Here is a 15,740-nt window from a genome sequence, read left to right as displayed (position 1 = left end):
GCTTTTAATTTGGACTTGAATAAAACTTACTTTTCTTAAGAAAGCATAATTTATGTCTGTACCTAGTTTCCCCTCTAAATCAAACTGCAGATTAATAGAGATTACAGATAATCTTTGAGGCCATGTGGAGGAGTTGGAGTGTTGTTTTCTGTCAGTTTTGGAGTCTTTTTCTGCACCCTCTGCTCAAACATGCAGAGGTCATGTGATTGGAGGCTTTGCCCACCCTCTCCTCGTGAACCCCCTCTGATCAAAAAACCTCCAAAGACTCCAGAGCTGAGCGCAGAACAATGAGCCGGAGTGCGCCCCGGCGCTGCGCAGCGCGCCCTTATCTCCAGGAACAGGACGCAGCGCTTTCCCACTGCGGACTTTTGCCCCCTGACTTTGATTGGTGAAGATAAGCCAAACGGCGTTCGAGCAACTCGAGCATGTTTTCTCCAAAGTCGCCTAAAAGTCTGTCAAAGTATGTCTCCCAGCCGTCGACGGGCGCCGGGGAGCAGATCTGTATGGTCGAATGCGGCTGCGAGCCGGACTGCACCTGCAGCGCGCACTCCGCCGCCGGCAAGTGGACACCCTGTGCGCCAGAGCTCCAGGTAGGCCTCCGAAGAGCTGCGCTCCATGATCCTCTCTCCACAGGTTCACATGGCGCTGAGGCCAGACTTTTATTTTGAAAGTTTTCATCTGCAGCAGTTTGGTTGAATTCACTTTATTTGTATCAGATGAGAGCAGCAGGTCGTTTAATGGAGACGTTGATTAATCACATAAAAATGATGAGTCTGACTGAATACATGAACACGGCGCGTATGTAGAGCTGCAACAAAAAGCTGATTGCAGTATCCCTGCTTACCCTGCTCATTATACTGTAGAAACATACAGTATAATACATTTTTCTCGATTAAAACAGCATAAAAAGAGTATTTAAATTGGCTCGTCGACCAACTACAGCTATTTCTTAAACTCAATATCTGATTTTTTTTTTTTTTTTTTATCTGGCAAAACGAGACATTTGAGGATTTAAGTTTAGGAATTTGGGAATTTTCTGACATTTAATGGACCAAATGGCTAAGATAATGACAATGCTTTATAGCAGTGGTTCCCAACCTGAGGATAGGGGCCCAACCCAGGGCTCCCAAGATAAATCCAAGGGGAAGATAAAAGAGGAATGAGGAAGACGCCAGCGGTGGAGGAAGCAGTCCATCCTTGAAGTAAATGTACTACTACAACAATGAAGTCCTGCATTCAAAAACAAAAGTATTATCAGCAAAATGTACTTGAAGGGCCAGCAGATAAATCAGAGGAGTTGTCACATGATTGATGGGAGAGGAAGGAAATAGAGTCCTGCTCCACAGATGTGTTTATGTATTTTTCTATGAGGTTTGTATTTTAGAAAATGTTGCATCATTTAACCTTTTTTGGGCCTCAAGCAGCTCAGAGGGAACAGTTTTTCGAGGAAATCCGCTTGAATGCTGGCAGTGTTTCTGCTACACCAAACCGTGTTCGTGTTTTCAGCCTTTTAGCTTTTTCACTTACTGTCGTCTGCATAGTTTGACCTCTGGATGCCATTTTAAATCATCCAAAGGGACGAAAGGGACCACTGTGTGAGCTTTATGGGGATCTAATGGCAGAAATTGAGTGTAATATTAATAATTATGTTCTCATTAGCTTAGGATGAGCTTTATATCTGCAGAGGGAGCAGGGTTCTCTTTCAGAATCCGCCATGTTGCACTGCCATGTTTCTACGGTACACTCCTGTTATGCTGCTATTTTTCCGATTTTTAGGGGCCACTGTAGGTTCTCCAACATGCTTGGAGGGGCAGGTGAGGTGAGGAATATCCACCTGGTTGCAATGCCACTAAATCCCACACGCTGGACCTTTAAATTTAACAGTTACAAGCCACAAAAACACAGATTTACTCAGTGATATTATGTGAAACACATCATTGTTTGTTTTTTGTCGCAGTGATCCAGCACTGGACAAACGTTTTACTGTCCGAGAGCCAATAAAGTCAGTGAATATTCTCACATATCACCTGGAGCTGTGGGGTGAATGCACTTATTGTATGTGCTTTGGACAGCAGCCAGATGGATGTAATGTAATCGTGCATGTGGCTGCGTCCAGGACGGTTTGGGATTAGACCATAAAAGTGTAATCAAACACACCCTGATTGCTGCACAGTTACGTTCACAGCTTGCAACAAATTCGAGCTTCAGTTTTAACGTCATGTTGTCCAGCGGGCCTGTCGTGTATGTCTGTGTGTGAGACAGCTCATTTTCTCAAAGTGTCTTCAGATTGAGCCAACGAGCATAAAGCCAATCAATGATGCCAAGCCCAGTGTTAACTGACATGACAAGCTGAATTCATGCAGGAAACATGAATTCATTTTAACTAGATAAAGCAGGTTTCGTGGTGTGTTGCATCCTTACAAAAGGCCGCTTAATTGTGTAATTTATTCTTCACAGTCAGGATTTTTTTGGAGTAATTTTGAGACAAAATTAGACAATTTCATCCCAGTTCCTTAACTGTTTTTTAGGTTGTATTAGCTTCAGCTTCATTACATTCGTGAGGTACCAGTGCAACAGAATGCAGGTGTGCATCAAGTCAAATAATGGCTAAAGTGCACATAGAGCTAGTTAAAGATAAACTCATGTTCAGTATGACCAGGGCTGTGTCGAAAGTAGAGCTGTAACTGTGATGTGACATAAAATGTGTCAGCGTCACAAATATAAACAGAACCTAATATGAACAGTTGAATGGTCTATTTGTGTTATATACAATATAACCAGGAATATTGCCTTTATATAATCACTTTTATTTTACCAGCTGATGTTTCAGCATGCTATCTTTCACATTTACCCTAATTTTCGATGTCCATATGATTATTTTAAATGCTGTTATTGCAAATATCTCAAATCATGGCTGAAAAAGATAAACAAAATACATTCGGGTGAGTGGGACATAGTCCACGCCTGTGGATACTCTGGAAATTTATAATAGGGGATGGTGTAACAGTTCGATGTTTGTCTTCAGCATCTGTGATTTGTTGCACTTTGAACAGCAGTTCACAACATTTCAGTGTTTGCTTTTCCCAATGTAAAGCACAGGGCTGTAGCTCATGTTTTAAGAGTGAATATTAGTTCCCCTGGCGAGCCGTTAGTGGCCTTATGGATAAGACACGAGCCTCCTGAGCCAGGGATTGTGGGTTTGTGTCCCAACTGGGTCGATTTCCAGCAAATAATGAACTTCCAGATGGGAACAGAAAGTCAGCTGCATTTTCAAAATCAATAGATTTCCTGTTTTGGAGTTGACTTCTCCGTTCAGGTCTGCGAGGTGCCAGTATTGACTTTAAGCAGAATCACATTGGGAGGCTTAAGTGACGGGCAAGTCATGTGGTTTATGGTCCCAAACAGGCAATGCTGGGCTTTTCTCTGTTCGGGTCAAAGGGAGACAAGTGTTTCACATGATAACATACGGGGTGATCGAGTGGTATTTTAACCATTTATATATTATACACCAATACGTTACATCAGAGCAGGTTGCTGTTTGGTGAACTCCAGTTTCAAGCCTTGCTGATGTGACTAGTAGGAGCCAGGTCTGTATTTTAAGATGGGACCAGTCCAGCTAGCAGGGAAAGGGGCCCTGATATATTATTTCACAGGGGGATTAAAACCCTTAGCATGGGATTTAACTCTTATATGACAACATCTTAAGAAGATAGACTCATGGAGGTGTTTTAGAACTGTCTTAGGTTGCAGTGCTGAGGTCGTAAATCCTGGATAAGGCTGCTACAGTAATGATTTTATTTTTATTTTTGTATTTATATTGCTTGGATTAATCAGTGGTCTTCTGGTTATAGTATTTCAATTCAATTCAATCATTTCCAGACTTGTCTTAAAAAGTATCTGATTTTTATGTAAAAGTTGCAAAGTTGAGACCAAAACAAAACAAAAATTGACATTAAATGATTATGTTCAGCCATATATATTATGATACATAATCTAATGGGATCTGAGGCCGAAATTTCAAAATAAAAGTCAATGTAGTCAGCGATTGTGATCCTGGCAGTTTACCTGCTTTCCTCTAAAAGATGAAATGTACACATCGTGACGGGTTGCTAAAACACAGAGGTTGTGACCTGATTGCCCTCAGTGGCAACAACCTGTTCATTCAAAATCATGACTACTGACTGACTACTTATGAAATGTTGCATTTTTGGGGCCCGTTTTGCTCTGTTTTGTATTTTCCACACAACATGGGCCACACAACAAGGTCTCCGCAGTAACACGTAAAACACTGAATGGGGTCAATGGGTGCTTGTTGAGCAGCTGAATGGCGGTTGGCTTAAGGAACCCATCCATTAGTTCCACTTGTATTTCTTGTACTCAGGAAATGAACACAGGGCAGGCATGCTTACACTGATGGAACAGGAAATTAAAAGTATGTGTTGTGTTTGTTCCTGAGCCAACATGGTAATAAGTTAGTAGCATAGACAACTACAAGATATCTCCTGTGCAGCGACAACAGTGTGGTTTTATAGCACTTAAGTGAAGCGCAGTATCAAAGAAAACATCAATAACGTGTGAGAGCAGACAGAGTCTTCGTATCTTAATGTTAATACAGTCTCTAAGTTTGCAGAAGTGAGAAATGCTGAATTGATTTCTGTTAACTTTCCAGAGGGATGGCCCTGGCCTGGAGAAACGTGGCGTCGACAACCTGGCCTATGAGTATGGGAGTCAGAGCGAACTCTACCCTCCGTCCAAAACTGCCTCCAGAGCAACTTTTAAACTCCTGGGACTCTCCCCTGAGCTCCAGACCCAAGCCATCGGAAGCCAGATCTCCGGCCTGAATGGAGTTCTTGCTGCCAGCTTGTCTTCACCCAGCAGCTTGGCCAAAGTGGACTATGATACCTCAGTTATCACAACCAAAGAGATCGCCCTGGACCTCCAGACAATGGGGTTCAATGTCGAGTCCGCGGTGCGGATCGGGGTGGATGGCATGCACTGCCAGTCCTGTGTGCAGTCCATTGAGGAGCAGATTGGTCCTCTCCCTGGGGTGTCACATATTCAGGTGTCCCTTCAAGATGCCGCAGCGCTCATTGTATATCGACCTCTTCTAGTTACCCAACAAGAGCTGAGAGACAAGATCGAGGACATGGGCTTTGGTGCCACTTTATTAACCGACGATCCACCTGGACAAGATGTAAGCTACTGGCAGGGGGACACGTCAAACTCGTCAATCCAGACCGCGTCCATTTGGATTGAAGGGATGACCTGCAACTCTTGCGTGCAGTCCATAGAAGGGAGGATCTCTCAGATGACAGGAGTGCTGTCCATAGTGGTGTCGCTGAAGGAGGAAAAGGGAACAGTCACCTTTGACCCCAGCCTGACGGAGCCGGAGCAGCTCCGGGCAGCCATCGAGGACATGGGCTTTGACGCGTCACTTGAAGGTACGCACCGACGTGAAATGTTAATGGTTATTCTAAGGCTGTAAGTCAAACAAAATGTGGCAACCGTCAAGATAAAACACCCGAAGGAATGATTGTGAGGGAGCGCAGAGGTTTTATTTTGAAAGGCGAGACCTGGCAGCCCACTCTTCACTCACAGTATGCCCCTGACAGGAGAGATAAAGGGGAAGAGGCATGAGAGTGTGTGTTTCTGTGGAGCTCTGAGAACAGGTGAGGGCAGGGATCCTCAGATCAGGGCTTCAGCTTGTGATTATTTTCTGAATTCATGGATTCATCATGGACATAAACTCACAGAATGTTTTTAGAAAGGAGTAACTTTATGTATGTAAGGACTCATAATTATGAATTGGAATGCAGCGTTTGACACAGCTTTTTTAAGGTCCCTCGAAACACCACAAATCACAAAACTATAATTTTTTTAAGGGAGTCTGGAGTTGATTTGCCGCCACCTCAAAGTGCTCGCTCACAGGTTTATGCAAACTATCAAAGAATGTGTTCATGGCCGCCCTGAGAGCAGTAAGCTCCCGGTAGCACCTGCACATCATGAGCAAAAACACTCTGATTAAATTCTTTCTGCACGGCGCTTCGGTCCGCTAAGCCAACAGGACACCTCGCGTTCACCTCACCTGTGTTTCCACTGGTTACCGTGGCAACCAGACAAGTATGCCCTCCAGTGCGACATGGAGGGCTCTCAGGCCGGCCGGGCCTCTCCTGTTGGATTTAATGACGACAACAGCTTGCCAAGACGTGGAATTAACTCGGGCAGATTAGGAGCTGATTCTTTCAAGTACCTTTCAAGGTCGAGCTTCACTTCTGTGGCTGGGTTGAATTTTTTTTTTTCCCCTTTAAAGCAGAGACAAGTGCAGCTTTTTGTTTTGTCTTTGGCTTGAGCTCATGTTTCATTCATACCTTAAACGTCTGCTTTACGAATATAAATGGCTGACCACATTCCAGCACTCTGGACCGGGTGAAAAAACAAACGATCTGTGTGCGAGCATGGACGTGAAGATCTGAGCGCTGAAAAGCGCTTTAATGAAAGATATTGATCATTAAAACTGTTTACCTCACTGAAGAATTGAATAGAATCAAAGAAAAACAGACAAAACAACAAAAAGCAGCCTAGCAAAGTTAGTTAAGTGACTACAGTTTTTTCAGGTATCACAGGTTCATTGTAGTTTATTAGGTCCTTCTAACTGAAGGTAGGTCTAATATTACAACAATAATGCAATAAATACTTCATTAAGCTAATAATGATCAGCTCAGAGAGGTGCTGATTCAACGTCACTGTCATTTCAGAGGCTGCAGTTTGTGTTGAATTGTACTGTCACACTGTGACGAACCCTTGTCGGCTCTCATTAATATAAATGGGATGACAGCTGCAGTATACATCCTGCAGAGTGTCATTATACAGTACTTAAGGACACTTGACCCACTCACCTCTGTCTATCTGCTGTTCAGCATTTTGGGCTCCACTCACTTTGTTCTTTCTTCTCTGCAGACTCTCCAAAGAGCACCCAGAGTCATGACAAGTCCCGGCCTGTTAGCGCTGCACCCTCTGACCTTTCTGATTTGCAATCGCCCAATAAGGCGGGAGTCAGCAATGGCACTGCATCACAGTCAGCCTCTGGGAGAGAGATAAAAGTACAAAAGTGCTTCATTTGCGTAATGGGAATGACCTGTGCCTCCTGTGTGGCCAACATTGAGAGGAACCTGCTCAAACACAAGGGTGAGCGAGCTCGAGTGTCGTCATGCAACACCTGTGCTGATTAACACATGTGATAGTGTTTATTACTCTGACGTCTAGGAATCATCGCCGTGTTGGTATCACTAATGGCTGGAAAGGCAGAGGTGAAATATGACTCAGAAGTCATGAGTGCCGCTGCTGTCACTCAGCTTATAGAAGATTTGGGCTTTGGTGCCAGACTGATAGAGGACAATGCAGTGACACATGGGAAACTGAACCTCACTGTAAGTCTTCACAAGATGCAGCATTTTCAGGATGTTACATGCTGGTTCATTAGCGATAAAGCACTCCCTGAACAAAAAAAGTTATGTATATCCTCCTTTAGATAACAGGCATGACGTGTGCATCGTGTGTCCACAACATTGAGTCCAAGCTCACCACAACCAAAGGGATCCTGGGGGCCTCAGTCGCCCTGGCCACCAAAAAAGCGCAGGTCCAGTTTGACCCAGAGGTGCTCGGGGCTCGAGATATAATCAAGATCATTCAGGTAGTGAACGCTTTCCATTTTAGCCTTCCTCTCCGGTACATGGTTGACATTACAGTACATCCTGGTTTCATTTGTCATTCCAGAGTCTTGGTTTCGAGGCCAGTCTGGCGAAGGCGGACTTCAAAAGCAACCTCGATCACACGGAAGAAATTCATCAGCAAGTATCTGGTTTTAAATTGCCATGACAGTCAGATTAAGCGCACTTTGAATAGGCTGTGTACACAAATGTGTGCTAATTTTGATCGAACACACTGACTTACACAGTTGTTAAGATTTGGGTTCTGGTGTGGTTCCACAACACCTGCTATAATACAAATCACCTCAGGAAAAGGAAGGTTTATTCCTTTGGGGTCTTCTTTCCATAATTTGGCACATTTGTGGCGCCTTTCCAGGTGGAAGAGCTCCTTTCTGCTCAGCCTTGTTTTCGGGCTGCCTGTCATGGGCCTCATGATCTACATGATCGTGATGGACAGTCAGCACCAGGAACACGGAGGCTTCATGCCCGAGGAGCAGAACCTGCTGCCCGGCCTCTCCCTCCTCAACCTGGCCTTCTTCCTCCTCTGCACACCTGTGCAGGTAAGGGAGCACAACATGTCTGGCGTCATGGATCTGGCTGGTTTCTTTCTACTGGTGTCGGATTAATGGTGCAGTTCATTTCAAGCTTTTTCTTCTATAAAGAAGTAAAGTGATAGTTAAATGCAGGTCTTAGATGCAGGATAGCTCTTGACACCCGACTGCATCACCACACTTGTTTTAACACTCCAGCAAGGACTCTTGAGAATGAAAATACCATCCATTCCTCCTTTGCTTGGCCTTTATCAAAAAAGAACCTTTATCAAAGACCTCAGAGGGAGAGACTGTACTTTTAATGCAAATGTTAAAAAATGGGATCCGTGGATTTTTGGCAAACACCTGGAGATTTCTTATGTTCTTTTCGAGGCAGCGTTCAACATTTCAATTCGCTTTTTTTCCCTGGAGTTACATGAAAAGGCTGACGTGCCTGTACTGTGAATATGTAGCTTAGCGTAGCGTACTGGAAATACGGGGACACCTGTCCTGGCTCTGTCTAAAGACCATTTCCCATTTCCCAATTGTTTTAAAGGAGTCCTTAAACTGTTTCTTCCCCTCAGATCTTCGGAGGCCGATACTTCTACATCCAGGCATATCGCTCGTTGAGGCACCGCACGGCCAACATGGACGTGCTGATCGTGTTAGCCACCTCCATTGCTTACATCTACTCCTGTGTGGTCCTCATTGTCGCCATGGCTGAGCGAGCCAGCCAGAGCCCCGTCACCTTTTTCGACACTCCACCTATGCTCTTTTTGTTCATTGCTCTGGGCCGATGGCTGGAGCACATTGCAAAGGTAAAAAAATAAAGAAATGAATTAAAAAAACATGCATGTGTGTTTGAAAATCCTCCATTGTTGCTGCTGTTTGATGGAAGCTTGAAAACTATGACATTAAATAGCAATCAGGTATTTTCTTGTGATGATAAATAGGCTTCTTGTGACAGGAAGATGAAAAAAATATTACAGAATAATTTATTTATATCTACCCTGAATAGCTAAAAGTCATGGCTAAAGTACTGACATAGTTCACTAAAGGTAATAATAAATGGCTGACCCCAGACCATGTTTTAAATACGTTTGTTGCTTCTGTATTTTTAGAGTAAAACCTCAGAGGCTTTGGCCAAATTAATGTCACTTCAAGCCACCGATGCCACTGTGGTCACTCTGGGCCCCGACCACTCCATCATCAGGTGAGACCCATCAGCTCCGCAGCAGCTGAAACCACCAATGATTTCCACGTGTGACTGTGCATGCATCTGTGTGCTTCAGTGAGGAGCAGGTGGTGGTGGAGCTCGTCCAGAGGGGCGACATCGTCAAAGTCATCCCGGGAGGAAAGTTCCCCGTTGATGGGAAAGTGATTGAGGGAAGCTCCATGGCAGACGAGTCCTTGATCACAGGTAGGAGGATGTGAATTAATACACCTGAGACACATTCGTTTGTCCAGATTGAGGCTGTCGTTCAATCAGTTCCACTTGGAAAAAACACAAGCAGCCAACACCAGCAAATTCACAAACGGCAGCGATGTATCTGAAGGCGGTTCAATTCACAGGAGTCTAACTAGTGAAGTTTGTTTTTTTTATTCTCTATTTATCAGTAAAAGTGTTTGGTTGCAGTTCTCAAATTTGCAGCAGTCCTGCATCATTCATTGTGATTTAAAGGCATTTAAGATCATTTAGAAATATACTCTGCATTAGATTGTATTTTTAATGGGCACATTAGCTGGCATCATTTACCTCCAAGCCATTAAGGACATAAATTCTGATTATACAACGTTAAAAATTATCTCACAACCAAGCTGCCAAAGAAAGCAATGTCAGCCCTTTTATTCTTTCTATTTGAGGAGGATCTTTTCGGTCCCTGTCTCTGCTTGTTCCTCCGTCAGGTGAGCCAATGCCTGTTAGTAAGAGGGTGGGCAGTTTGGTGATTGCCGGCTCCATCAACGCTCACGGTGCTCTTCTGGTGGAGGCCACTCACGTCGGCGCAGACACCACTCTGTCTCAGATAGTGAAACTGGTGGAAGAGGCCCAAACCTCGAAGGTTAGAGGCAGTTTACTCACCAGAGAAACAGATTTAACTGAGACACATAAGCTGACCTTGTTTTCTTGCTGCACACTGACACCACTTACTCTCTGGTGTCTGTTCAGGCTCCCATCCAGCAGTTTGCAGACCGGCTCAGCGGCTACTTTGTGCCCTTCATCGTGGTCGTTTCTCTGCTAACGCTGGTGGCCTGGCTGGCAGTCGGGTTTGTCAACTTTGACGTCGTGAAGGAGAACTTCCCGGTGGGTGTGCGCGCAGATGTTTTCATACAGCGGCTTTCAAATCATTTCAGCGTTTTGATATCACTCTCACGACCATTTCTCTTCCTCGCAGGGTTACAACCAGAACATCTCCAATGCGGAGGTGATCGTCCGCTTCGCCTTCCAGGCGTCCATCACAGTTCTGGCCATTGCCTGCCCCTGCTCTCTGGGGCTGGCGACCCCGACAGCTGTCATGGTGGGCACAGGGGTTGGAGCTCAGAACGGGATCCTCATCAAAGGAGGCGAGCCGCTGGAGATGGCCCACAAGGCAATGCACTTTACATCCTGCTTCTGCTGACTCAGTTTTTGGGGTTTTGATACTCACATTTTATTAGATTTCATGATGACTAGAGTACAGGACTGTCGCCAGGCACCATCAGATCCTCGTCACGATCACTGAAAAGCTGAGGCACCAAACGATTTGGTGTATTTCCCATCAAAAATTCTCATATTTCTCAAAAAATGCTGCTGTTTCCAATCTAATATCTATCTAATCTGATTCACTCTGCAGTCATTTTAATAGCAGTTATTTTTCTATTCTAATTAACTAGTGACCCCGTGTGGCATCAAACATTACTGCTGGATGACTCAAACACTGAAGACACCTTTAGGTTTCGGTGACTTTTTCACCCCATTTGTGACCTCAGCAGATCTTATGTTACTTCCTTCAGGGGGAGAAAAACCTGTAATCCAGCAGCAGGTCTCAGGTCTTCAAAGGTATTTTCACGATCTCAAAGATTTCAACAGTCTGAAAATGAGAGAGTGTTTGCCTCGGGGTGAAACCAGCGTTTAAATCCAAGGTGTCCACGCTGACTGTGCTGGAGCTCCAGTGAGTCCGTGGAAACAAACTTTCTATCATTCTGAGCATCTCTGATCTGAAAATACCTGCGAAGGATAACAAGCAAATAAGCATTCAGATTTTCTCTCTGAAAAATCCTCCTACCCCCGCTGTCGTCCTAATGAGAGCCTGGGAGACGAAACCCACCCGTCACACATAAAGATGATCAAAAAGAAGGCGTCAAAAAAAAGTAGATGGGAGTCGTGACTTCGCTGTGTTTCACCGCTCCAGATCCACGTGGTGATGTTTGATAAGACCGGCACAATTACGAACGGCGTGCCGCGGGTGACGCGTGTGCTGGTATTGTGGGAAATGGCCCGCATGCCCCTGAGGAAGATCCTGGCTGTGGTGGGCACAGCGGAGGCCAGCAGCGAGCACCCGCTGGGCATGGCGGTCACCAAACACTGCAAAGAGGTGAGAGTGGTGGATCACACACGGTCTCACAAAGTGCTCTGTAAAGTTTGTTTTCCACATAAAACATTGACAATCTGCGTGCGTGCACACGGCAGGAGCTGGGCTCTGCCGTGCTGGGCTACTGCCAGGACTTCCAGGCGGTGCCCGGTTGTGGTATCAGCTGCCGGGTTTCCAACGTGGAACATCTGCTGCAGCAGCAGAGCCAAGAGCGTTTCCTGCTGCCGGGAGCCACCACCGACGAAAGCAGCCTCCTCTCTGCTGCCGACGCCTCGTCTGCAGGTCTGAGGGATTTCACCGTCTGGGGTTCCAGAATTTTGGCTTTGCCTGTGGGAGTTTTGTGCGACTTCAAATTGATCAATCACCACTTTTTTTCAGTGTCATCTCAGCTGTCTGAGCCTGTAAACAATCAGCTGCTGTACGTGCTGAAATAAAAACATTATGTGAGGCCAAAACACCATTTTTAAAAGCCTCTAATTAACTAATTAAGTGGATTTTTAGGGCTACAAGATTTTAGCCTTTAGCCTTAATTTTAATTGGGATTTGATATTATCAGTTTAAGGTGATATTAAGATTGAGTCTTTGCTTCCAGTGGTCTGAAATACTGTTTTATCCTAGATTTGGGCTAAATTATTGATTTTTTTTTAAGATGTAAAGACCACTATTGTACAAAAAGATGGTACAGATTTCCATCTTTATTTGTACCTGACCTTTTCTTGTGGATTATATTGTATTGCATGGTTTTAATGGGCTATCTGCATTGTCTAAGTCACTGCTGAATTCACATCTTGATCAATCAATCACATCTCGGTTTTATTGTATTCAATATGACTACACAGCACAAAACTGCTGAAATAAATAATTGTGTTTCTACAGTTCTACAAGAAGAATTGCAATTATTTAACAAAAAAACACTTTTATCGCTTCATCTCAGTAGTTTAAGTACTTTTTACATTTTTCTCCATTAAAACAGGGTTCGGCTTTCACTTGTGAAGTTTGATTTTCACAGTATTTTCTTTGCTTCCAGGCGAGCCCTCATCTTACTCGGTCCTGATTGGCAACAGAGAGTGGATGAGGAGGAACGGCCACCACATCGCAGCAGACGTCGATGCCGCCATGTCCAGCCACGAGACCAAAGGCCAGACTGCCATCCTGGTGGCCATCGATGGTGAGGAGAAAACGCTCGAGGACGAAAAACAACACGCGTGCAGTTTCATGTCTTATCCGCAGCACCTGCGCCTCACTGTGCGCTGCATGTGTTTCCTCTGTAGGAATGCTGTGTGCCATGTTGGCCATTGCAGACACGGTGAAGGCGGAGTCAGCGTTAGCAGTGCACACGCTCAACAGCATCGGCATCGAGGTGGTTATGATAACAGGAGACAACAGACGCACGGCAAAAGCCATCGCTGCACAGGTAAAACACACATTTATGATGTGAACGTGTCTGAATGGAACATAAAATGAAATAAAATGCTTTTTGTGTGAGCCCAGGTGGGGATCAGAAAGGTGTTTGCGGAGGTGCTGCCCTCACATAAGGTGGCAAAAGTGCAGGAGCTGCAGGAAAAAGGCCTGCGAGTGGCCATGGTGGGAGACGGCGTCAACGACTCGCCGGCCCTCGCTCGGGCCGACGTCGGCATCGCCATCGGCACGGGCACAGACGTGGCCATCGAGGCCGCCGACATCGTCCTGATCCGAGTAGGTTACACGCTGTGGCTGAAGGTGTGTGTGTGTGTGTGTGGAGATGCATGAAACAGTGTGACTTGAAGGTTTTTTGCACGCTCTGCAGAATGACCTGCTGGACGTGGTGGCCAGCATCGAGCTGTCGCAGAAGACGGTGCGCCGGATAAGGATCAACTTTGTCTTCGCCCTCATCTACAACCTCCTCGGAATCCCCATCGCTGCAGGTGTGGCTGGATTATACACCAAACCAATCACCAATAAGGCACAACAAGACAATCAAAGTAACATTAATAGATAATCAAAGTCCATAAAAGAGGGTGTAGCTTCTGTGGTGGCCATGACCTGACACCTGCTGCAGCAATCCAACTGGCGACTGCAGCAAAACAAGAAGTAGATCATGTTGAAACCACGAGGGTGTCTGAGGATGAAAGGAAACACGACGAATGCCTCAAATAAAAGTTAAACATTAGAAAAGGCAACCACTTTGACTCACAGTCCAAAGTTAAACACGTAATTAAACAGCTTCCCACTCCCGGCTGCCCATGCCGTCCTCTCTCCTCTGTTGCTCTCAGGTGTGTTCATGCCTGCAGGCCTCGTGCTTCAACCCTGGATGGGCTCCGCTGCGATGGCCGCCTCGTCCGTTTCCGTGGTTCTCTCGTCTTTACTGCTCAGACTGTGAGTCCATAAAATGAAATGAAGACAAATAGGTTTAGCACAAATAGGTGCTTGTGGGATTGTGCAAAACGGCATGTGTTAGTATTTAAGTACAAAAATCAGTGCTGTAAGCAGAAGCTGCAGTGTTTATTATCCAGCGGTATACACTGTGTGTGCGCTCTCCGTTTTCCTCCTCTAATATATCCTATGACCTTTAGTGCTGCAGCAGCCTCTCCTGTTCATTTCGTTTTATTGTATTTTTCATCACATTTCATCATATTCTATCTCAGAGGTGAATGTAATAACCATCTGTTTCCTCAAGGTACAAGAAAACCTCACTGGAGCTGTATGAGGTGCGAGCGCGGGGTCAAATGAGGAGCCTCCGGTCGTCGCAGATCAGCACGCATCTGGGGCTGGACGGCCAGCGCCGCAGCCCCGCTATGCCCGCCCGGGCCCGGGAGCAGCCGGGCCAAAGCGGCGGCGGCATCCCACCGGCCCTCTCCAGCCGGCCGTCCAGCCTGGGGCCGTCCATTAACTCTGTCCAGGAGCAGCAGGACCGCTGCTCCCTCCTGGACCACCAGACTGCAGAGGACCTTAATGTGTTGTAAAGGGAAAAGGGAAGAAGGACTCAGTTCAGTGAAGCTCTTTGTGTACTATTTCTATGTATTTATGTGAATAGTTTACTGGTGGCTCTAAGTCAACACCAATTTATAACTTTCTTAGGAAAAAGTCCAGAAATCAAGCTGCTAACTCTTCCAAAGTGAAGCATTATATCATGTTGTTTAATTCTCACTGAAGTCACTGCTGTGCAAATGCACTTTTTACAATCTCCATAACTCAAAGTAAAGTCTGTTTGGGTGAGACTGAGTCGGTGTTGGTCTGAGAGACTCGGGTTATAAATAATTCACGAGCTGATAGAGGAAAAACTCTTTCCACAGTGTGTGTTTGGGTCTGTCTCGTCCGATTCGGAGCTCTGATTGGACATTTGCAGAACCGTCACTTAAACAAAGCCTCACGCGTGTGAAGTGTTATATATAGATGTGTATTTTCAGCTGAGGATGATTAACGGAGTCGATTAATCCATGGATTCTATAGTTAACCTGGAAGAATCGGTTCCACATTTTAACAGATATGGAGACTTTAGGGATATAAATAAGGCTCTCATATATTTCACAGCAGACGTTTTGACATGTGAACGCAGGAAACACACAGCTGTAACCAATAAGTGCCAGTGAGGCATCGTTAGTGGGATTGATTCCACCTGAGCTGTGATGCTGCCTGTAGACATTTAAAACGTGCCTGCTGACACACACACTTGTTCAGGTAAGTGTTCATTTCATTCATATTTGCTCCTGCTGCTCCTAAACTGCTATTTCCCTGATTTTTAATTCAATATTTAGTTTACTTGCATTAAACATGAAACTGACAGCTTTAGTTGCTTCACAAATTCAGATTTTTTTTTGCACAGAAAACATAGGAAGAAGCATAAAATATGTTTTTTTCTTATGCATTAAACTAGTAGTTTATACAAGCTGAGGTGAAATGACATAAAATGAATTGGAAGCTATTTTAATAAACGTTACGTAAAAACATTTCATGAT

General features: G+C 45.1%; 1 protein-coding gene across 1 annotated transcript; it reads left to right on the top strand.

The window, feature by feature from the left end:
* The first annotated feature begins 425 nt into the window (after nucleotides 1–425).
* On the top strand, nucleotides 426–14,981 carry atp7b (ATPase copper transporting beta). Its single transcript, XM_076723587.1, has 21 exons — nucleotides 426–590; nucleotides 4,670–5,441; nucleotides 6,958–7,185; nucleotides 7,264–7,427; nucleotides 7,529–7,690; nucleotides 7,774–7,847; nucleotides 8,083–8,266; nucleotides 8,821–9,054; nucleotides 9,358–9,449; nucleotides 9,529–9,656; nucleotides 10,142–10,296; nucleotides 10,404–10,538; nucleotides 10,630–10,824; nucleotides 11,626–11,808; nucleotides 11,904–12,087; nucleotides 12,833–12,973; nucleotides 13,077–13,219; nucleotides 13,297–13,500; nucleotides 13,592–13,709; nucleotides 14,058–14,160; nucleotides 14,462–14,981. Exons 1-21 carry the CDS (start codon nucleotides 426–428, stop codon nucleotides 14,745–14,747), a joined length of 4,050 nt encoding a protein of 1,349 aa, XP_076579702.1. The 3' UTR covers nucleotides 14,748–14,981.
* Nucleotides 14,982–15,740: the final 759 nt, after the last annotated feature.

Source organism: Chaetodon auriga, chromosome 23 (assembly GCF_051107435.1).
Source record: "Chaetodon auriga isolate fChaAug3 chromosome 23, fChaAug3.hap1, whole genome shotgun sequence".
NCBI lineage: Eukaryota > Metazoa > Chordata > Actinopteri > Chaetodontiformes > Chaetodontidae > Chaetodon > Chaetodon auriga.
The sequence above is the reverse complement of the archived record's forward strand: the minus strand, read 5'-3'. Positions and strand labels throughout refer to the sequence as shown.